The sequence below is a fragment of the Mus caroli genome, unplaced genomic scaffold, assembly GCF_978045245.1.
Source record: "Mus caroli unplaced genomic scaffold, Mus_caroli_1 scaffold_20, whole genome shotgun sequence".
NCBI classification, from domain to species: domain Eukaryota; kingdom Metazoa; phylum Chordata; class Mammalia; order Rodentia; family Muridae; genus Mus; species Mus caroli.
The window spans coordinates 19,387,375-19,410,009 of NW_028227275.1; the positions used below are offsets into that span (position 1 = coordinate 19,387,375).

The window sequence follows — 22,635 nt, forward strand, 5'->3', positions numbered from 1 at the left end:
CAATTGGTACTCGTGTAACTGCGAGGCCGCTCCTCTAGCTGACCAATGAGAAGTCGTCTTGGTTCTCATCCGGGTTGTGGATGGTGGCAAGCATGGCACCACCGGTGAGGTACTGCATCCCCGGTAAGTGAGCGGTCTCCGCACGCAGTTCTAGGCTGCGTGGCAACCAGCTTCTGGGAGCCCGTGGCTGAGGCAGCTTGTCTTCTGCAGGCGAACGTCTGTGTAACCTGGAGGAAGGCAGCCCCGGCAGCGGCACCTACACCCGGCACGGCTACATCTTTTCGTCGCTGGCTGGCTGCTTGACGAAGACCAGCGAGAATGGCGCGGTAAAGGAAGCGGCTACCCAGCGCGCGTTCCCTCTGAGGGTGCCGTTGAGTTCTGGTCCTTGGGCACAGGCAGAGCGGGCGGACGCGTCTTTGGTGGCTCGGCCGCAGAACGCTTTGGTCTCCCGGCTTCTCCCGGCTGTGATCCCTGCGCTGTGCTGAAGCACACCCGCCGCACACCCGTTAGGTTAATCTGACTTAAGTTCTGTGGATGCACTCGCAGAAGGAAGTGGAGGGAAAAGCACGCAAAAGGATTTGTACCAGGAAATTCCAAGAGAATCTTCAGTAATTTACAACTAATCAGAATGATTATATTAAACCTGGCACCCTAATTCTAATGGTCTCTGATCCTCAATTTCCTAAAATGACTGATGTCCTCTGCTATAGGCTAAAAACGAATCTACAGGCTGCCTTCTCAAAGCAAGGCTTACTTAGCCACTACACTGACCTTTCTATTCTCTCCACAGGTTCCCGTGGTGTCAGTGATGAGAGAAACAGAGTCCCAGTTGCTTCCAGATGTGGGAGCTGTCGTCACCTGTAAGGTGAGCGGGTCCTAGTCACTAAGCTACAACTGGCGTGGTCCGCTGCTTAATTCAGTTAATTCAGTAGTGGCCTGGCTATAGGGCTGTTAAAGTTTATGTGTTGACTCACGCCTTTAATCCCAGTACTCAGAAGGCAGAGGCAGGTGGATACGTGAGGCCAGCCTGGTCTACTGAGAGAGTGGTTCCAGAACAGCCAGGGCTTCGTAGAGAAACCCTGTCTCAAAAGAAAAGAAAAATGAAAATTTTATTTTTAACCAGGCTACTTTATAGATAGAATTAATCCTGTCTGGTCTCAGTATCTGGAAGCTGAACAGAGTTATTGGACAGTAGTTCAAGACCAGAATAGGCTACAGAGTGAGACCCTGTACCCCACAGTCCCAACACTATTCACATTTTAAGTAATCAGTAGCAAATCATGATTAGTGACTGCCATATTGGCTGGCATATGACTCTTGTTTGGGGGGTGTGGGAAAGTGATGGACTCCTCTGAAGAACACCCTCAGGTCTAGGAAATGATTCTTATTTTGTTTTATCGCGTGTGAATAGTCATCTTGTCTGTGTCATATGCATGCCTGGTGCCACAAAGCCTAGGAAAGGGTGTAGTAACCCCTGGGACTGAAGGCGCAGATGATTATAGGCCCTCGTGTGCATGCTAGGAATTGGATCCAGATCCTCTACCAGAGCAGCCAGTGTTCTGTAACTGCTGAGCCATCTGTCCAGCCCCAGGAAATGACATTTCTGACATCACAGGAAGTTTTGCAGGCAGGGCACATAGGTGCACACTCCTCAGATGGTGCTTGAGAGGTGAAGGATCTCAAAGGAGAGCTGGCTGCGTGGTAGCACTGTGTCCCAAAGAGAGAAGACAGACTTGGCAGCATGTGCCTTTAAGCCACCACTCAAGAGGCAGAAGCAGGCATATCTCTGTGGTTCAAGGCCGACCTGGTTTACATGGCCAGTGCTGATACAGGTGGGGCTACATAGTAAGACCCTGTCTTAAGGGGAAAAAGGGAGGGGTAGAGGAGAGCATGGGTCGGTCAGTAAGGTGGCTTAGCTGGTCAGTCACTTTCCATGCAAGCCTGCTGACCCATGTAAATATGAATCCAGGAGAAAACCAACTCAACAATGGTGTCTGGTCTGGTCAACTTGCCACATACTAGAGTTACCTGGAAAGAGGGAACCTCAGTTGAGGATTGGCCTCAGTCAGCTTGGCCTGTCTATGGGACATTTTCTTGATTGACATTTGATGTGGGATGGCCCGGGCCATTGTGGGCAGTGCCACCACTAGGTAAATGATCTTGGATTGTATAAGAAAGCTGGCTGGATAAGCCAAGGAGAGCCAGTAAGCAGCGCTTCTCCACGGCCTCTGCTTCTCTTCCTGACTCGAGGTTTTGCCTTACGTTTCTTCTACCCTGGCTTTCCCTGATAATGGACTGTAATGTTAAAAATCTTCCCAAGTTACTTTTGGTCTGTGTATTTATCACAGTAACAGAAAGTAAACCGAACAGACCTCCACACTTCCGCACTTCTGCTGTGGGATATGAGCCTGCACTCAGTGCACCCAACACACACTACTACTACTACTACTAATACTAATACTAATAATAATAATAATAGTAATAATAATGACTTTCTAAAAGGTGAGAAAGGCTTGCTCTGTTTATTTGTTTGGAGAAGTTCCACTGTACTCTGTTGATCTGAAGACTTCCAGGATCAAGGTAGATAGTTCAGCATCACCATTTCCTCTGCAGTGAGTTAAGATCCCAGCCTAGCATCTCAGAGAATTCATAATTCCCACGAGGCTGTTTCGGCTCATGTCTGGGAAAAGGATGTCCTTTCTCTTTTTCCTTGAAAAAGTTTCATCCTATAGTGCTCGATGCTCTGGAACGTACTGTGTAGCCCAGGGCTGGCCTCAGACTATTAGAGTAAAAAGTATTGTGTTGTTCTGAAATGTTACAAAGTCACAATGACCTCATTGTCAAGGAATTAGCTGAAATGTAGATTAAATTCCATCCACAGACTAGGATCTTGGGAAGAACTGTTAAGGGTCTAGATTGTTATCCTATACTGTATATTTATGTAAAACTTAGTGGGCTTTTTGTTGTTGTTGTTGTTGTTGTTGTTGTTTTATTAAATTTTGAGCCAGTCCTTGGTGGCTCACACCCTTAAATCCTAGCACTTGGGAAGCAGAGCCAGGCAGGCTGTCCAAGTTCAAGGACAGCCAGGGCTACACCGAGAAGCCCTGTCTGGGGGAGTGGGAAAAGAGGACCAGTGAGATAGCGTTGCTGAGGCTGGCTTCAGACTTGCAGTTATGAAGAACAAGCTGGTTTCAGTTTGAGAGCCTCCTGTCTCAACCTGTGTTGTAGCTAGGACTGTATTATAGACAATTCACCACAACACCACACCTGATTTAGGATTACTGAGTACTTTTTAAAAACAATACTGTATATTCTCTTTGGATTCTCATAATAGCACTGTCAGGTAGCCACTGTGGCTTTAGCCCACAGACATGCCTTAGACAAGTGTTAACTTCCCTTAAACTGGCTGGACAGACGGCTCTCGGGTTAGGGGCATTGGCAGAACAGACGGCTCTTGGATTAGGAGCACTGGCTGGACAGAGAGAGGGCTTTCCAGTTAGGAGCGCTTGCTGCTCTCAGTTCCCAGCGTCAACTTTGAGCAGCTCAACTGCCTGGGACAGCATTTTCTGGGGGTGGGTATTACACCTCTAGTCTCCATGAGTACCTACCTGCACACAAGTGCACATACCCAAATACAGACACATGAATATAATTAAGTGAGGGGCTGGAAGATGGCTTAGTAGCTAACAGCACTTATTGCTCTTGCAGTGAACCTGGGTTTAGTTCCCACCACCCACAATTACCATAGATTGTAGTTCACAATCACCCATAACTCCAGTTCCAAGAGATCCAACCCCCTCCTCTGACCTCTGTAGACAGCAGACACACATGTGGTACACACACATACATGTAGGCAAAACACTCATTGCATCAGATAACTCTAAAAGCAAAACCAAACAAAAACCCTTAAATCTGAGCTAAAGTCCTAGTAATCCCTCCTTGCTCTCCGGCTCCCTGAGTGACAGTAGCCGGTGCTCTGGTGCTGATCCTTTCTCTGCCCCCTAGGTCTCTAGCATCAACTCACGGTTTGCCAAAGTACACATCCTGTATGTGGGATCCACACCACTCAAAAATGCTTTTCGAGGAACTATCCGGTAAGAGGTCTTCTTGTGTTTACATTTGCATCAGCACCAGGAGTCAGGAGAGCATGGTGGGCAAGACTGGAATTTGCGGAGCAATTATAGTTCCTTTTTCTGCACTTTAGTCTTTCCTTTGTGCTTTACTTCTTGCCCCACAGTACACCCAGAGAAATGTTACATGAGCTACAAGAAAAGGACAATGTTAACAATGAGGATTTATAAATAAAGCAGAGGGTGCTGGTGATACATCTCAGCTGATGGAGATTTGATTCTCAGGTGCCACATAGATCTGATGCAGCAGCGCCTGCCTGGAATGGAGACAGGAACGTGAGAAGTTCACAGCGAACACAGCAAGATAAATCTAAAAGCAGATATGGGCTTCATAGCAAGTTCAAGCCCAGCCTGGGCTGCATGCGACCCTGTCTCAGTAAGAACTGAGGAAAGCTGTACACTAGCCAGCCATGTCAGGATGAACCAAGCAAGACAAAGTAGAGCCTCGTAGGAAGCACCTTCATGTTCTTTTTCTGCTCTCCCATTTTTATTATTATTGTATATAATCTGTGTATGCTGACCCATACCACAGCACACATGTGAAAGCCAGGACGACTTTATGGCGGTGATTCTCTCTCTCCACTTTGATGCAGGTTCCAGAGACTTAACTGCTCATCAGGCTTAGACGACACATGTCTTTAGCCCTAGGCCACCTTGGCTGTCCACCTTTTTTATTCTTTAGTTTTTGTTTTTTGTTTGTTTGTTTAAGATAGCATCCCAATGTTTAGCCCTGGCTGATCTTGAACTCAAAAATTTTCCTGCCTCTATAAACCATGTGCTAGGATTAAAAAATTGCACTACAATGTATACCTTATTCTTTAATATTGACTGAACCCAAAGGTTGTAAGAAACATTGTAGAGGGCCTGGGGGTATGGCTCAGCAGTTAAGAGTGCTTGTTGCTCTTATAGAGGACCCAGGTTCAATTCCCAGAACCCACATGATAATTCCAGTACCAGGAACCAAACAGGCATGCATGCGCTACACATATATGCTCGCAGGTAAAACATTCATACACATGAAATCAATCTTTAAAAAGAAGAGAAGGTTTCTGGATAAAATGGTAGATTGTTATGTGGCTTCTTTGAAAGGAAACAATTACACAATTATCGTAGGCAGATGGTTTGGTGGGGTGGTTTGGTTTGATTTGGTTTGTTTTTTGGGGGACAAAAGTCCTGTAATCAGGCTATCCTTAAATTCCATATGTAGCCAAGAATGACCTTGAATTTCTGGTAACCGTTGTTATTCTGTATTGTCCAAGAGAGGGTAAATTTTATCATCCATGCTAAAGATGGTCGTCCATCCTTGGGACAGTTGGCGACCTAGTGTGGCCTATTCTGTCTGCTTGCATTATCCTTTCCTCCTCAGATAACCACTCTCACTCTCTCTGTTTTGATTTTTTCAGCAAAGAAGATATCCGAGCAACTGAAAAAGACAAGGTTGGTGATTGGGGGTTTGAGCATTTGTTTTTGTCGGGGTTTGAGGGTTTTGTCCTGTGACTTTAGGAATCTTACTTTAAAAATTGTTACCCCCAGGACTCAACTTTTTTAAGAGCACTTACTCTTTGTCCAGAGGAACCAATTTTGTTCCCAGCACCTAATGGCTAACAACCCCCTGTGATTCCAGTCTTAGGGCATCTGACAACCTATTTTGGCCTCCACAGGCACCTGCATGCATGTGGTGCACATATCAGGCACACATGCATACACATATAATAAATAAATCTAAGAGAAAGGAGAATAGATGGATAGCCAGGAGTGGTGCATACTCAACCTTTAACTCCAGCACTCCAGAAGCCAGCAGACCTCTTGAATTTGAGGCCTGCCTGGTCTACATAATTAGTTCCAGAATGGTCAAGACTACAAAGACCTTGTCTCAAAGTACATTTCCTGCTATGACATGAAATTTAGATCACTGCTCTTTCTTCCCATACAAGATGTTTTTCATTCAGTTGACCAAAATAAAGTTAGGCTGATATTATCGCTAAACGTTATTAGTCAAGTATGGTAGTACATGTCTGTAATTTCAGTGCCCATAAGAGAGAGAGGCAAGTAGGTGAAGCCCTGTGTGTTTAAGGCTAGCCTGGTCTATATAGCAAGTCCTAGGCAAACCAGGGCTACATAGAAAGACCCTGTCCCGGCTGGTGAGATGGCTCAGTGGTTAAGAGCACTGACTGCTCTTCCGAAGGTCCTGAGTACAAATCCCAGCAACCACATGGGGGCTCACAACCACCCATAATGAGATCTGACACCCTCTTCTGGTGCGTCTGAAGACAGCTACAGTGTACTTATGTAGAATAATAAATAAATCTTTAAAAAAAAAAAGAAAAAGACCCTGTCCAAAAAAATAATAAAAAAATAAAAGGTATTAGTAGGCTATGAAGATGGTAAATGCCTACTGTGTGAGCATGAGAGCCTGAATTTAGGTCCCTACCTCTGCTGCATGGTTAATGATGCCACGCAGACCTAGTCTGTATCTTTTATTCCTCTTTGGTTTTTGCAGGTAGAAATTTACAAGAGTTTTCGGCCAGGTGACATAGTTTTGGCCAAAGTTGTATCCTTTTGTGGTGTGTTTGTGTGTGTGTGTGTGTTTGTTTTTGAGACAGAGTTTCTCTGTAATCCTGACTGTTCTGGGATTCACTCTAGACCGGGCTGGCCTTTGAAGTCAGGTGTCCACCTGCCTCTGCCTCCTAAGTGCTAGGATTAAAGGGACTCACTGCAGCTGCCCAGCCCACGCTGCATTCCTCATTCCCCAGACTCTGGTGGTTTCTCAGAAGAAGAAATGGAACTGGGCACGATGACATCATGGAATCATTGTACTTGGGAGGTGAAGACAGGAGGATCAGGAGTTCAGGGCTGGCCGGGAATAAATAAAACCATGTCAGGAAACAAGTATTAAGAATGGAGGTGAAGTGGTGTTAGCAGCAGCACTGAGAGCCTCATTTCCCTTCACTGTGCGGTATGACTAGATCTCCCTAGGTGACGCACAGTCCAATTACCTGCTGACTACTGCTGAAAACGAACTAGGAGTTGTGGTGGCCCACAGTGAGTCAGGTAAGTCCTTGCTCCCAAGTCCCTTGCCCTGGGAACCATGGCTATCTGGGAAGCAATAGGGACACACATACTTAGATGTGATGTGGAAAACAATATTTTGATTGATTATGGATGTCACATACCATGGTGGGTCCCCTATAATTGTAACACCCAGTGCTAAAGATGTAGCTTAATGTTAGAGTACTTCCTTAGCATTCATGAGGCCCTGGGTCCAGTCCCCAGCATCTTCCAGCCAAAAAAAAAAAAAAAAAAAAACCCACAAGATAAGGTCACCTGGTGATGTATCTGTCTTACTGTGTGTGCGTTCACGCCAATGCTTGCCCAGTGTTGACGTCTCATCTCTCAGAGCATGTACCCATCGTTGAGCAATGTATAGCTCAGTTTACTGAGATTAGATTGATCCCCTAAGGTCAGAGACTAGGTAACTGCCCCATGTATCATGGAATAAATAAATAAGATTTCTTCTTTTCCCTTAGAGAAATGTTCCCTTAGTGCTAGGGATGACACCCATGGTCTTCCATATGCTAAGCAAGCTTTCTTCAGCTGAAGCCACATCGTGCCCAGCTGAAACGAGAAGAGCCTCAGCAGAGTCTCTGGAGTCCCCTCCAACACTCCTTTTTGTCTTTTTCCCTCTAGGTGTTCAGATGGTTCCCATCAGCTGGTGTGAGATGCAGTGCCCCAAGACCCACACTAAAGAATTCCGAAAAGTGGCCCGAGTACAGCCCGAGTTCTTACAGACCTAAGCCTACCCACCCCAAAGAGGGATTCAGCTACTTCTAAAAGTACATGTATAAAAAACCCACCAGGATGCCATGGTCTTTATTAAGGTCCCTGCAGTCAGCTGGCAACCATCTCTTGAAACAACGTGCCAGAAACGTATTCATGCTGTAATGAACACCCAAGGCCCCTGCCCCTGAGACAGGAAGATTGTTAGTGCCCAAGTTTGAGGCCAGCCTGGGCTACATATTAAGACTCTTTCAACCAAAAGACAAAAAAGAAAATGTACACTATCTGAAACACTATTTTTGGGAAACTTATTTTTATTCTCTTGGCTCATGAATCTCATTTAAAGGCACTCAACAAACAAAATCATGTAATATTGAAAATACCTTATGCTTTCTTTATAAATATGTACATATGTATTTTGCTATGACTGGAAAAAAATCTTTTCATTTGTTAGTGATATAGTTTCTCTCTCTCTCTCTCTCTCTCTGTGTGTGTGTGTGTGTGTGTGTGTGTGTGTGTGTATGTGTGTGTTTTATGATACCAGGGTCAGCTTTTTCGTGTGAATGCTTGAGATTTTAACTCAGCTGCTCATGGTTAGGTACTGATTTCCTTTACCTTTTAAGCCATCTCCCAAGCCCATGCTGTCACTATTTAGTTGAACGTGCAGTGATATATTTCTGACTCTGTCTCCCCAATACAGGGATGACAAGCATGGCTACCATGTCTTCTGTTGTCTTTAGCAGAGAGAAGAATCTAAGTAGTAGCGTGACCTTTGGATGAGGTTAATTTACCTAGTGGCCCTCATTAACTATCCCCATCACCAACCCATCCTTTTGTGTTTTATCTGATGTGTGCCTGCTTCCCTTTATGTGCATCCTGTGTGTAGTGCCTCTGGAGGCCAGAAGACGGCATTGGATCCCCGGAACTGGAGTCACAAGTTGTGAGCTCCAACTACTCTCAGCCACTGATCTCACCCACTTTTTTGTTTTGTTTCTTGAGACAAGGTCTGAGTACTACATAATAAACCTCTCACTAACGTACATTATGTTTAGTGAAAACTGTTGTGCCTTTGGGTGACTCAAACAGCACGTGAGCGGTTCTGAAAATGTTTAGTAAACATAGTTACTGTGACAGAGTAGGCATCCCTGAACTGTTGACTGAATTGACAGGAGAGGCAGGATGCCACCATGTGAGATGGTTGAGGATTGGTGACAATACCAAAAGAATTGTGAAGGAATTAGGTAATCGTGAAGGTGATCCTTGTGCGTGGAGATCAGAAATCACGTCCTGAGTTTGGGGAAGAGGAAAGCTATGAGCTAAGCATGAAGACACTACGGTGGCTCTTGTTGACATGCAAGGACCTTGAAGTTCAGTGTGCTTTGTCCATGCTGGAGGTGAGCTCTGGGTTCAACCTGCCTGGGTCTGTGAGCTCTGGTTGCTAACTTTCAGCAAGTTAGTATGTTTTATTTAGTTTTATCTTTTTTAAAGAAATTACTTAGCATGTGTAAGCATGTGCTATGTATATAAGTGTAGGCTTGTGTGTGGTCAGAGGGCAGCTTTTGAGAATCAGTTCTTAGCTAACTTGGTTTTTGTTTTTTTTTTTATTAGATGGCCACTTTTTAAAGTTATGTTGTGTAATTAAAATTGTGTAATTGTGCGCACAAGTCTGTACCACAGCACGTATGACACAGCATGTGTTTGAAAGTCGAAGGACAGCCATGTGAGTCCATTCTCTCCTTCCACATTTCTGTGAGTTGCAGAGATCAGCCTCAAGTCCCCAGGCTTGCACAGCAAGCCCCTCTACCTGCTGAGCCATCTCACTCGCTGCACCTGGGCTGGGCTGGGTGTCCATCCGTTTTGTTGTTTCTGCTACATTCTGTGTTCTAGGCAAGCTCAGCCCATGAGCTTCCAGGGTTTCTCCTGTCTCTGCTTGTCACTGTAGAGTCCTGCCTGGCATTATAGATGTATGTTCCTGCATCCAGCTTTTCACATGGGTTCCAGGGGTGTGTGGCAAGTGCCTTTACACACGGAGCTCTCTCTCTCTCTCTTCCCCAGTCCAAAAGAAAAAGGAAAAAAGCTAGTATTGAACATTTTTGTCCGTGGGAAGTCAGATTGGTTCTCTGCTTCTACCACGTGGGCCCAGGGATCAGACTTGGGTTTGGTTTCTCACCAGCCCATTTTTGTCTTCTTCATTGAAATTTTTATTATGCCCACTGTGGTTCTTCACTTGCAATTCGAACATTCAGGAGGCAAGAGAAATATAAGGTAAAGCCGATCTAGGCTACAATAGCAGAATCATCTCAAAACACGCCCTTTAGATAACTGTAGGGCCTATCTTAGAGTTTCTATTGCTGCTGCAAAACGCCATGAGCAAAAGCAAGTTGGAGAGGAAAGGGGTTATTGAGCTTACACTTCCACAGCACTGTTCAGCGGTAAAGGAGGAGGATAGGAACTCAAGCAGGGCTGGAACCTGAAGGCAAGAGCTAATGCAAGGGCTATGGGTACCATTTACTGCCTGCTCAGCCTTTCTTAGAGAACCCAGGACCACCAGCCCAGGGATGACACCACCCACAATGGGCTGAGCACTCCCCCATTAAAATTACAACTAATTTAAGAAAATGCCATACATCTGGATCTTATGAAGGAATTTTCTCAATTGAGGTTCCCTCCTTTCAGGTAACTGGTTTGTATCAAGTTGACAGAAAAATTTCCAGGACAGGGCCACAAGCAAGGCATGTGTTTGTGTTTTGTTTGCTGGCTGGGGGTCAGATTCAGGCCTTCGAACATGCTAAGCTCATGTTTTGCTGCTGGGCTTGACCCAAGACATCCACCAAGTCCCAGGATTCAAGACCAGCACTAAAAATGGAAAGATCTCTTGTACCTTTGATCTAGTTTCCAACATTGGTGACACCTGCAGAGTTGTATCTAGCCAGAGACCCAGTGGTTAATAAGGAAAGAAAGGAAAAAATTATGGTACAAGGCTTTAATCTCAGCACTGCCTAGTCTACATCATGAGATTGGCACAAAAAAAAAAAAAAAGAGGCTGCAGAGATGGCTCAGTACTTAAGGGCACTTGCAGCTCTTGCAGAGGACCTGAGTTCAATTCCCAGTACCCACATGGTAGCTCACAACCATCCTTAAATATAGAAGATCCTAGGCCTTCAGACTGCTGTGGAAACCAGGCATGCATATACATGCAGGCAAAACACTAAGATACATACAATTAATCTAAAAATGGATGAAAAGAATTCCGTTTGGGCTACATAAAACTAGAAATATGCTGAGAGTTTAATTTCTTGGCAGCAGTTTTACATTTTCCTTCTTCCTTCAGTGAACCTGGAATGTATCAGTTATTCCTGTATCTTGAAGTATAAATCAAGAATTAGGATAATCCATTTATGCCAAGTGGTGGTGGTGTGAGCTTTTAATCCCTGCATTTAGGAAGCAGAAGCAAGTAAGCTCAGTTTGATGCCAGCCTGGTCTATGGAGGGAGTTCCAGGATAACCAAGGCTACAAAGAGAAACCCTGTCTCAAGAAACATTAAGAAAATAAAAAGCTGGGCAGTGATGGTGCATGCCTTTAATCCCAGCACTTGGGAGGCAGAGGCAGGTGGATTTCTGAGTTCAAGGCCAGCCTGGTCTACAGAGTGAGTTCCAGGTCAGCCAGGGCTACACAGAGAAAAACAAAAAGCTTATTTTCACTCCCATACAACAACAGCATGGCATTCAAAGTCAGATCTTGCTGTAGAGCTTCAAAGGCTCTGCCTCCCCTTGGACTAAGGGGCTTCCTTTACACCAATGGCTCTGGAGAGACAGTCCATGAACACTAGCTGGACAGTACTCATTCACTAAGGGTACATGGAACAATCCTTCCAGCTTCAGGAAGTCAGGGTGTGTAAACGTCTGCAAGAGTGAATCTTGTCCTCGAAGAGCTTACATTCTAGTGGGGAAAGACAGATGGTGTGAACCAGGAAACATTTTAACTCTATAGTGATTTAAGAAAAGCCATCACAAAGAAAAAGCAGGCTAAGGATTCGGCCTTTGTAGGTTCAATCCTTAACACCAAGAGTGTGGACAAAAACAGGATAGGGGACTGACTGGGGTGCAGCTCAGGTGAATAGTGGTTGTGTAGTTCCAACCCAGCACTGTAAGGATGGTCTTATCACCTAGTGTGACTCACCTTCCATTACTATCTACTGCTTTTTGAGACAGAATTGGGTGTTATTTCAGGTTGACTTCAAACTCAATTGCTGGGTGTCCCTCTCTAATCCTAGGTCTACACCCCCAGGGCACAAGTAACCCTTCCCAAACATTTCCACCAACTTCAGACCAAATAGTCAAACATGAGCTCATGGAGCCATTATTCCAGAAACACTTGCCTTTAACTATGCTGTGTCTATGTGCTTGTACGAGTGTAGAGGTCATGGCACAACTTTGTGGAATCAGTTCCTGCCATTCTTCCACCTTTACGTGAGTACAAGTATTGAACTCCAGGTCACTAGGTTTAAATGGCAAGTGCTTTACCTGTTTACGGAGCCATCATCTTGCCAGGCCTCCTGATGCTTAACTCTTTGGTTTACCCATATGTATGTACGTGCACCATGTGGGTATGTGCTAGAAACCAAACCCACATGGTTTGATTTTGTTATATACAAAAGCAACAAGTACTCTTAACCAGTGAGCCACCCTTCCAGTCCTTCATTCTTAAACTCTACAGGAGATTCTGAGAAGCCATGTTGGACATCCAGTAGTTACTGGTTTCCTTTCCCAACTTGGTCACGTCTGTGTATTTAATGGCTGGTGAGATTTACTTTCATGTGTATGGGTGTTTCCCCTGTGAGTATGTTTGTGCACTGTGTCCAAGGCCAGAAGAGGATGTTGGATCCCTCAAAGTGATCCAAAGCGAGCCACCTCTGGCACCTTTAAAACAAGGACTTAATGTGCATCTCAAACTGAATGCTGTGGTTTTCTCACAGACACAAGACAAACAGTAAGTATTGCACATCACTCCTTTATTATACTGATCTGGAAAGAGACTTAGTTGTTACGCCCAAACGAGCTCTGAACCCACACGGTAGGGTCAAGCAGCTGGAACATGACTCAGACAGTGAAAGACAAAACCTCGGACATGATCCAGGGGTACTTCACCTCTACAAAACAAGGGATCCGAACACAGCAAGTGGTACAAGAAGTTTATCCCACTGATATGAGGAATGGCTTATTTTCTGGTGACCACACAGGACTGTTTCAACTGTCACTTAGCAACCACAGAGTTGCTTTTGTGTGCTGATAATATGTATATATACTTTAATTTGTAAAAGTAAATGTAACATAGACTTGACAAGATTGATCCCAACCTTCTAGGGCCAGCAGCTCCTTTAGGGTCAGAGAGAAAGTAGGGTTAAAATCACCATGAGGTTACTTCCACTCTCCACTGGAATGACTATGCCCCCAGTTACCTAACTGCAGGAAGAGTGCAGGACAGGTTCCAGGGACAAAACTGGACTGCAGCTTCTCCTCATTGGTCACACCACAGCACAGTTCCTCCCTGACTTCTTCCTAAGCAGACCCTTAGTAAACAAAGACCTAAGAAAAACTATAGTTACTATCTCTCAACTCTCCTGGTACAGGGAGCTGTCCCTCGATGTGGTCCAAGAACCTGCACCCCCAGAGGCGTTATTCTGACTAGATTCGATGAAGGGAGTGGGTGCAGGGGATAAAATACTACAATGAAAACGGGAGCCACAGGCCCCCATCTGCAGCTACAACTTAAACTTAAAATCCTAAAGACATAGTCAGTGTGGCAGGTGCTGGGGAGGGTGCAAGAGGCAGGAACAGGCAGGGAGGGTGTCGGGGTAGGAGTCTGCCTCCTCGCCTTCACTTCTTCACCTTGCCCTGAGCAGCCACAGCTTCCATGGCTTTGCGCACGGTCTCCTCGTCTCCCAGGAACTGCATGGGCTTGATGGGCTTCAAGTTCTTGTCCAGTTCATAGACGATGGGGATGCCCGTGGGCAGGTTCAGCTCCATGATGGCCTCTTCTGAGAGACCTAAAAGAGCCACCATTTTCAGCCACAAGAAAGAGTCCACATCCCCTGCAGATTTACTCTTTATCTACTACTAGCAAAGCACTTAAGTAGGAACAAACAAGACATCCTTTCCAATCTACCGTTAGTGGATCTAGTGCCCCATGGACCAGCCCCCAATTATAACTTTCCAAGCCTCTTAATATTAGAAAGAGTGATAAAGTATACAAGATTCTAAGATGAGCCAACAACAAACTGCAGAAAGTTACACTACAAATATCCCTACAAAAGTACATGTGGAAAAGCAGAAAGGACTATGTTCTCCTGGAACATCCTATAGCCTAGCCACCTGCACCTCTAGGTCCTCAAGGCCTCTAGGACCTGCATCATTATGATCGCAGTTTCAGCCAGCACTCCTAGAGCAGAGCAGGTAAGCTTGTACGTTAATGCATATTGAGTCACTTAGCATGTGACAGTTCTGAACTGATCATCCTATATATAGCAGTGTCAAAGGCCCACTGTCACTATTTTGTAACACACTTCCTGTTGCCTTAGAATCAAGGTCTCACTATATAACTCTGGCTGGCCTGGAACTCTAAGTGATTCTCTTGCTTCAGCCTCCCTGGTGTAAGCCACCACATCCTGCTGGCAGACCGTAGATTGAGAACAAGTTTGTCTTTAAGTCCATCTGCACTATCATACTTTCCCCAGAGAGCCTCCTTGCTACAAAACTCAGTCTGATGCGAGTAGCTGTGTCTCACCATCCCTGCGACTCCTGGGAGAAGATACACTTACCCTCCAGATGCTTAACGATGCCCCGAAGGCTGTTGCCGTGGGCGGCAATCAAGACCCTTTTCCCCTCTTTGATCTGGGGGACAATTTCTTCATTCCAGAAGGGCAGTGCTCTGGCAATAGTATCCTTCAGGCTCTCACAGGAGGGGAGCTGGTCCTCGGTAAGGTCTGCGTACCTGCGATCCTAAACAACAACAAAGGCTTATTTCAAGGTTGCCAGTTATTCCAAGTTGCACTTCATGTCTATCAATTCTACCTAGCTCCGATCTTAAGGGATTACGTGACTAATGAACATCTCCCTCAAGGGTCCAGAATGCAGCTCAGAACTTGAACAAGAGGATCAGTAGTCACTGCCCTGCATCCTCATTTCCCAATCCAAAACACATAATTTAGAATCCAGGGAGGAGGCTTAACAAAACAAACAAGGTTTCCCAATTCACTTTAGTTTGCTGCTAGCTTAGGAAGGCTGGAGATGGCTTTATAAAATATGGCAGTAGAGATGTGGAAAGGCGGCATCCTCTCAGATACAACACTAACTTCTAACTAAATCCTGTAACAATGGGAGGTTATATTATTTATTACTATTGTAATTTTATAAGGTTAACGACAAGATGTAGACACAAAAGAGGCCTGGGGCTGGAGAGATGCTCAGCTGTTAAAAGAGAACACCTGCTGTTCTTCCACAGGACCCAGGTTTGGCTCTCAGCACTCAGAGGTTCACAATCACTTCTAGCTCTACAGGATTTGATCTCTTCTGACCTCCAAAGGCACCAGACAGGCATGTGTGCACATAAATATATACAGGCAAAACAACCATATATATAGACTTGGAAAATAAGAACTTGGTGTGAGGCCCACATGCTAACTCAATGCTGATGAAGTGACCGCACCTGCATCGGTAACCATACCTTGCTGATGTTGCTGTAGAAGGGGTGATCAGGCTCCATGGGAGGTGGCGGGACATCGTAAGATCGTCTCCAGATCTTTACCTGGGCCTCACCATGCTTAGCAGCAGTTTCTGCTTTGTTGAGACCTGTTAGACCACCATAGTGTCGCTCATTGAGGCGCCAAGTCCTGACCACTGGCAACCACATCTGGTCAATGGCATCCAGGACTGTCCAGAGGGTCCGGATTGCTCTCTTCTGCACAGAGGTGAAGCAGATGTCAAATTCATAGCCAGCATCTAGAAATTGAGAAGTGCAAATGAGCCAGGTATTGTGGCACATGCCTGTGACCCTGGTACTAGGGAGACAACAGGGCTTTGTGAGTTCAAGGTCAACCTGACCTCCACGGCAAGTTCCAGGACAGCCCAGGCTACAAAGAGTCCTTGTCTCAAAGAAAGAAAAAAAGTCCAAGTGAGAAGCTAGCAAGGCCTAACATGAGCTCCAAGGATTTTATACAGAAGTCTCTTTGGCAAATATTTATTATCCTTGCATCCCTTAAGTGAAATTTTGTTGACTTACATTACAGCAAATAGCACACTTCCTATTGGCTCCAATTAATTATAATAATGTAGTGTTAACCAACTAACCTGAGGCTATACAATTTACTCTAACTCCTGAACACATTTTGATTGAAACCATGTTCAATCCCCAGAACCCACACAGTGGAAGGAGTGATGACCACAAGTTGTCCTTCCCCCATACATGCACCCCAAGGCATGCATGTGTACAGACCTGTGCTTACTCAATAGAAAAATGGGTTTAATTTTGTTTTAGTGAAAAAGGATCATAAAGGGCTGAAGGGGTGGCTCAGCGGTTAAGAGCACTGACTGCTCTTCCAAGAGTCCTGAGTTCAAATCCCAGCAACCACATGATGGCTCACAACCATCTAAAATGAGATCTGATGCCCTCTTCTGGTGTGTCTTAAGAGAGTGACATTGTACTCACATACATAAAATAAATCTTAAGCCTTCCACACCAGGAAGGAGCAAAAGGGAAAAAAAAAAAAAAAAAGAAAAAGGATCATAAAAGTATGAACTCTGGGGCTGGAGAGATGGCTTGGCGGTTAAGAGCACTGACTGCTCTGCCAGAGGTCCTGTGTTCAATTCACAGCAGCCACATGGTGGCTCAGAGTCATCTGTAATGGAATCTGATGCCCTCTTCTGGTATGTCTGAAAACAGCTACAGTATACTCCTATACATAAATAAATCTTTAAAACGTGAACTCTTAAGTCATAGCTAACCTTTCTAAAGGGCTCATGCTCCCATACCACACTGTGATTTTGTCTTCACTAGAATCCTATGATGTTACTATCTTCTCTACCCATTTTTAGCAGAAAAATAAAGACAGGCACTGGGCATGGCGGCATGTTTTTAATCCCAGCTCGGTAGAGGGAGCCTGGGGGATCTTGAGTTCAAGCCTAGCTAGTTGGACTTGTCTTTCTATTTTTGAATTAAGGAGCTGTCCCTTTTCTTATCCCCAAGACACACCCCTGTGTTCTCCAGCACACAAGGCCCTCTTCAAATTTAACCACAAACTTTTCTGGGCATTGCTTCATATTGAGACTAGCAACAGTTATTAAAAAAAAAAATGAAGTAAAATTTCCTGCTAGTCAGTCAACTGACAATGAGGCCACTGAGACCAACTAGTGGGGACAGGGAAGATTAATACCAGGAAAACCACTACCACCCACAAGGAAAGACAATCTCACCCCCGAGCCTCTGGACAAGCTGATGAGAACTGACAGCCATCATCACATCCTTCATCTCCTTAACCAGAAGAGGAGGGATGTTCCCCAAAAAAAAGGCTGAGTCACCCACAGAATACCCACAGAACAAGCCTCAGCACCCGTGATGAGATGCTACAGGCTGCTGTCTCACTGCAATTATTTCCAAATAGTCCCCAAGGCCAAAGTGGTACCCCCTGAGGACCCTGGCAAGAATGCCATAGCATCAGAAGCACAAAGACACACCCATTTAATCCAAAGTATGGCCAGGGGGACAATGAACTCTCATCCCCCCACCCCACCCCCACCCCAGGACCACTGCCTTCCTCCGCCTGAGGCTGCATGGAGGTCTCTCTAGTTTCCTTCTGAAATCAGCAGGAGGAACACTGGTGGAATGGTATGCACCTTGGGTCTTTTCTGTTACTGAATTATCCACAGGAGCCCTCAGTCGGTTTTTGCTTTTAATCTTCCATCCTTTAATCATCTGTGATATCTTTGGGAGATGCTAAACTTACATTAGCTTTTTAAAGACAGTCTAGCTGCGTAGTCCAAGTTGGCCCGTGCTCTACAGCCTCCCTTCTTAGCTGCCTGGGTGCTGAGAAAAATTACAGGCATGCAACACCATGTGCGATCTAACGTGTGAGGTGTTCTAAAACTTAGTGCTACAGTATTTAAGGTTGAAAGGGATCTTGTTATTTTCCAGCTCAACCCGGAGAACAGAGGCAGTTAACTTTGTCCTGAGCTAGGCATAAGCAAACTACCACAGGTCTACACAGTGCTTCATGGCACAGAGCTCAAGAAAATGGCTTCCTTAACCAACACTTTCCTTTTTTCTAGCCTCTCCTACATAGGCCGTGCATCTCAAAAGCAGTCTCGTTTCCTTGCCTCAGGAATTCGTGTTCAAAGTCTTCCCTCATCTGAAAAGGGTGTACAAGAAGCTAGGGAGGGCAACCAAGACACAAGATCACTTCAGGTAGGCATGAGCAACCCTTTTACACAGCTACTGCGGTGTCCAAGTTAGGATGTGCCCTAATCACCAAGAGAAGCGCCTCTTCACGACAGGGATTCTCTCGGGAGCGGGGAGGACTTCCTTTCTTATTAGCATTCCAAAATCACAGAGAACTGTGGGTGGTGCAGGGCGCCCAGTATGGATAGGCAAAGGCGAGCTTTATCTCCTGGACGCTTTCACCCTTTGCTCTGCCTCTGTCCTTGGCCACGGGCCCGCCAGTTCCTCACACTTTCTCGTTACTCCACCCAGAAATGGGGCAAGGACACTGGATTAGAACTAAGTAGGTATGACCTTGGACAAGTCTTTCCAGTCACTTTTCTAAACTATAACAAGAGGACCGAGAGAGGTAAAAAGGAGGGAAATTAGATCTGCCTGCTTCATAGGGCTGGAGAGAGCATCAACTGAAATCACCCACTCACATTCCTGTATTCGGTTTTGTGGTTTGCTGCTGTGCTACAAAGCTCTCCGAAGCACGCGGTTTCCAGGTTGTCTCGAAGGCCATTAGACATCCCCACCTAACACCCCACACTACCCAGGCCGAGCCTGTGACCTGCCGCTTCGCCATGATGGGCAGGCGCCTCAAGTAAACTCGGGTACAGCCACTGATGTCACGGGGAATCGTCCGCCAGGCGCCCTAGGCCCTCGTGGTACCCTAAAGGGTCCTGGGCGCCACAGGTGGGGCTGCTCAGACCGGAAGAACAGATTTTCGCCTAGCGGCGTCTGTGCCCTCTTTCTGGCACAGCCTCTCAGACTTAACGGGGTGACCTTGACAAGCGGGCTCCCCACCCTGCGTTCACCTCCCCAGATGAAAATTCAACTGCAGAGGCAGACCGAAGTGCGCGACTCTCGAGAGGGCCCGGGGGCTCAGGCGACCCCTAGGCCAGTGCTGGCCCTGTACGCCACACCGCGCTCGTCGCGCTCTTCCCGCTCGTACCTCGCAACGCCTGCCCGCCGCGCTTCGCCTCCTCGTGGCCCGCCGGGCTCAGGTCGGCGTCGTACCAGCCGCTGAAGCGGTTCTCCAGGTTCCAGGCGCTCTCGCCATGCCGGATCAGCACCAGCTTGTAGGCAGCCATGACGACGGGCAGAGGATGCAGCAGCAACTGAGGATCGCTGAGATTCTCTTCGCAGCCCGCCCCCCCGGTCGCGCCTGCGCACTTGCACTCTCCCGCCCCGCTTCCGCGCACTTTCTCCCCGAAATCTTTCCACTCGCTCGATAGACCGCCGCCCGCCCCGTATGCGCATGCGCCTCAGGCAAGTTCTGCGGCCTTCTAAGGGGGGGGTGTCGCGCACCACGGCGGCAGCGCGCATGCGTCGTACGTAGCGGTACCCGCGTGCTACCCGGCAGTCACGGAGCGCACGTAAGCAGGGAGCGCGGAGGTTGCTGGTTGCGAGCTTGAGGCTCCGGGCGCGGGCTGGAAGTGCCGCGCTTCCTCTTTAGGGATGATCAACTATCCTCTGACCAGTTTTTCAGCCCGGCCAGGCCACAGTCCCATCCCTGCGCAGTTCCAATATACACCCTTTTCCTTTTAACTTGTACTTCGGACAAGTCATAAGACGTCTCAGCCTCACTTGTAAAATACTCTATAAACCTAAACATGGGTTCTTTTGGGTTGGTTTGTTGTTTTTTGTGTCTTATTTGTTGTTGTTGTTTTTTTTTTTTTTTTTTTTTTTTGAGACAGTCTCTCTGTGTAACCCTGACTGTCCTGGAACAAGTTCTGTAGACCAGGTTGGCCTAGAACTCAGAGATTTCCTGTCTCTACCACCGAAGTGCTAGATTAAAGGCGTGGTTCAACACGCCAGTCAGAGCACTGCTTTTTTTTTTTTTTTTTAAGATTTATTTATTATTTATTTTTATGTAGCTGTACAGAGGGTTGTGAGCTTTCCTGTGGTTGTTGGGAATTGAATTTTTTAGGACTTCTGTTCGTTCTGGTAGGCCCAGCTCGCTCCAGTCGGCCCTGCTTGCTCTGGCCAAAAAAATTTATTATTTATTATTATAAAAATAATAGTATAATAAATATATACATATGCATTTATAATTACATATAATACAATAATAAATATGTATTTATACATAAGTCCACTGTAGATGTCTTCAGACATGCCAGAGGAGGGCGTCAGATCTCATTATGGGTGGTTTGTGAGCCACCATGTGATTCTGGGATTTGAACTCAGGACCTTCAAAAGAGCAGTCAGTTACCTGCTGATCCATCTCATCTCGCGAGCCCCAAGAGCATAGCTCTATATCCCTTTTCTTCTACCCAATGTTGATTGTGTAGCTGAGAGTGTGTGGAAGCTCCTGTGTAGGTCTACAGGCTCATGTCCTTCTGAGAAGCAAACGTTAGGCCCTTATAACATTACAAAAAGGAAGGTCTGTCTCTCCTTACCCCAATTTTAGTATCCACTTGTTAGGACCAATTTCTCCTGCCCAGGCTGTGGACTCTTAGTTTATTTCCATTAAGCCTCTTCATGAGCATTAAACATTAGCCAGACAGTGGCCTATTACTAAGATACTAACATAGTGTTATGGATTCCTGTCCTTTTAGTGGAGAGCAAAATCCACATTTAAACAATTGACAACAGAACTGAGCCACTTTCTGTACTTTCGACAGAGAGCCAAGAAAAGTTTTAACATGAGATGGTCAAGTACCTACTACGGACTGAACAGAGTTAGTGCTTTTGTGCTTTATGCATACTAACTCCTTCCTTGTTTCCCCGTTTCTTTTCTTTTCTTTCTTTCTTTCTTTCTTTCTTTCTTTCTTTCTTTCTTTCTTTCTTTCTTTCTTTCTCCCCCCTCCCCCTTCTGTTTTTTTCAGGCAGGGTTTCTTTGTGCAGGCCTGGCTGTCCTGAAACTTGCTGTATAGACCAGGTTAGCCTTGAACCCTCCTCCTGAGTATTGGGATTAAAGGCATGTGCCACCAGCTTTTCTAGTTTCATAAACCTTTGAAGCGGGCACTTTTGCCCCACGTACACTATAGATGAGAAAGCAGGATAGACAGACAGTCCCACTGAGGTTACAAGAACCGAGTTCAACCGTGACCGGCTGGCTCAAAAGCCACACTCTTAACGCCTGTGGCACCCACAGGCTTGCTGTAATCCGTTGACCTTAAAGTTGGGGTAGAATTTGATTCACAACTTTTTTTTTTTTTTTTTTAAATAAGATTTCACTATGTAGCTCTTAGCTGGCCTGGGTAGACCTGGAACTTACTGCATAGACCAGGCCAGCCTCAAACTCATAGAGATTCTCCTGCTGCTGCCTTGGTCCAAGTCCTGGGATTAAAGTGTAGGCCACTCTTCTACTTTACAGCCCTCAATCAAACTGCAGAATCTCTCAGCCTCATCTTTTAAAATGAGCATAATAGACAGAGATGCCTTGGTCCCAGCCACTTGGGCTAGAGGATCAGGAGTTCAAGAGCAGCTTTGGCTGGCTACAAGATTTCCTGTCTCTTCCGACGCCACACCCCCCATCCCCCCACCCCCGCCACCACCTCCCCCCCACCCCCACCCCCCCCCACCCCCCACCCCCCCCACCCCACCCCCACCCCCCGCAAAAAAAAAATTATAGATGAGAAACCAGAACACAAAGGCAAATTCTTCAGGGGCCTGAAGATGCAACTCAGTATTCAGTTTGTAACAAATCTGCACAGAGGGGTTCATAGTTCACAGTGCTACACAGCTAGGCCCTCCCTTCTCCCTTTAAGAGTGGTTGTGTGTGGGTGGCGGTGGGGGGGCTGGAAAGATGGCTCAGTGGTTAAGAGCACTGACTGCTCTTCCAGAGGTCCTGAGTTCAACTCCCAGCAACCACATGGTGGCTCACAACCATCTGTAATGAGATCTGATTCCCTCTTCTGGTGTGCATGAAGACAGCTACAGGGTACTCATATACATAAAAATAACTAAATCTTAAAAAAAAAAAAAAAACAAGGGGCTGGTGAGATGGCTCAGTGGGTAAGAGCACCCGACTGCTCTTCCGAAGGTCCAGAGTTCAAATCCCAGCAACCACATGGTGGCTCACAACCATCCGTAACGAGATCTGGTGCCCTCTTCTGGAATGTCTGAAGACAGCTACAGTGTACTTAAATATAATAAATAAATAAATCTTAAAAAAAAAAACAAAAAAAAAAAACAAAATCCATTCCGAGGCTTTGTCAGATTTTCCAGACAAAGGGAACTTTAGTTCTGTGTCCATATCCAGGAGCTGACTTGGCAAGGAGCCTAGGCCTCCCAGGAGTTAAGAGTT

At 46.0% G+C, this 22,635-nt stretch overlaps 2 protein-coding genes across 3 annotated transcripts; one reads left to right on the forward strand and one right to left on the reverse strand.

Annotated features, from left to right (window-relative positions):
- Positions 1–36: 36 nt before the first annotated feature.
- On the forward strand, positions 37–8,952 carry Exosc1 (exosome component 1). 2 transcript variants are annotated; one of them, XM_029472313.1, is made up of 8 exons: positions 37–123; positions 211–326; positions 791–865; positions 4,006–4,094; positions 5,534–5,567; positions 6,631–6,681; positions 7,097–7,181; positions 8,452–8,952. In XM_029472313.1, exons 1-8 carry the CDS (start codon positions 81–83, stop codon positions 8,484–8,486), a joined length of 528 nt encoding a protein of 175 aa, XP_029328173.1. In that variant the 5' UTR covers positions 37–80; the 3' UTR covers positions 8,487–8,952. The 2 variants fall into 2 exon arrangements, with proteins under 2 accessions (XP_029328173.1, XP_021007651.1); XM_021151992.3 differs by lacking the exon at positions 8,452–8,952 and adding an exon at positions 7,818–8,437.
- Positions 8,953–12,897: 3,945 nt separating this feature from the next.
- Positions 12,898–19,631, reverse strand: Pgam1 (phosphoglycerate mutase 1). The gene is made up of 4 exons (XM_021151862.3): positions 19,333–19,631; positions 15,630–15,904; positions 14,725–14,905; positions 12,898–13,953 (listed from the first exon to the last, which is right to left on the reverse strand). The coding sequence occupies exons 1-4, from the start codon at positions 19,469–19,471 to the stop codon at positions 13,784–13,786; spliced, it is 765 nt and encodes a 254-aa protein (XP_021007521.1). The 5' UTR covers positions 19,472–19,631; the 3' UTR covers positions 12,898–13,783.
- Between the last annotated feature and the right edge of the window lie 3,004 nt (positions 19,632–22,635).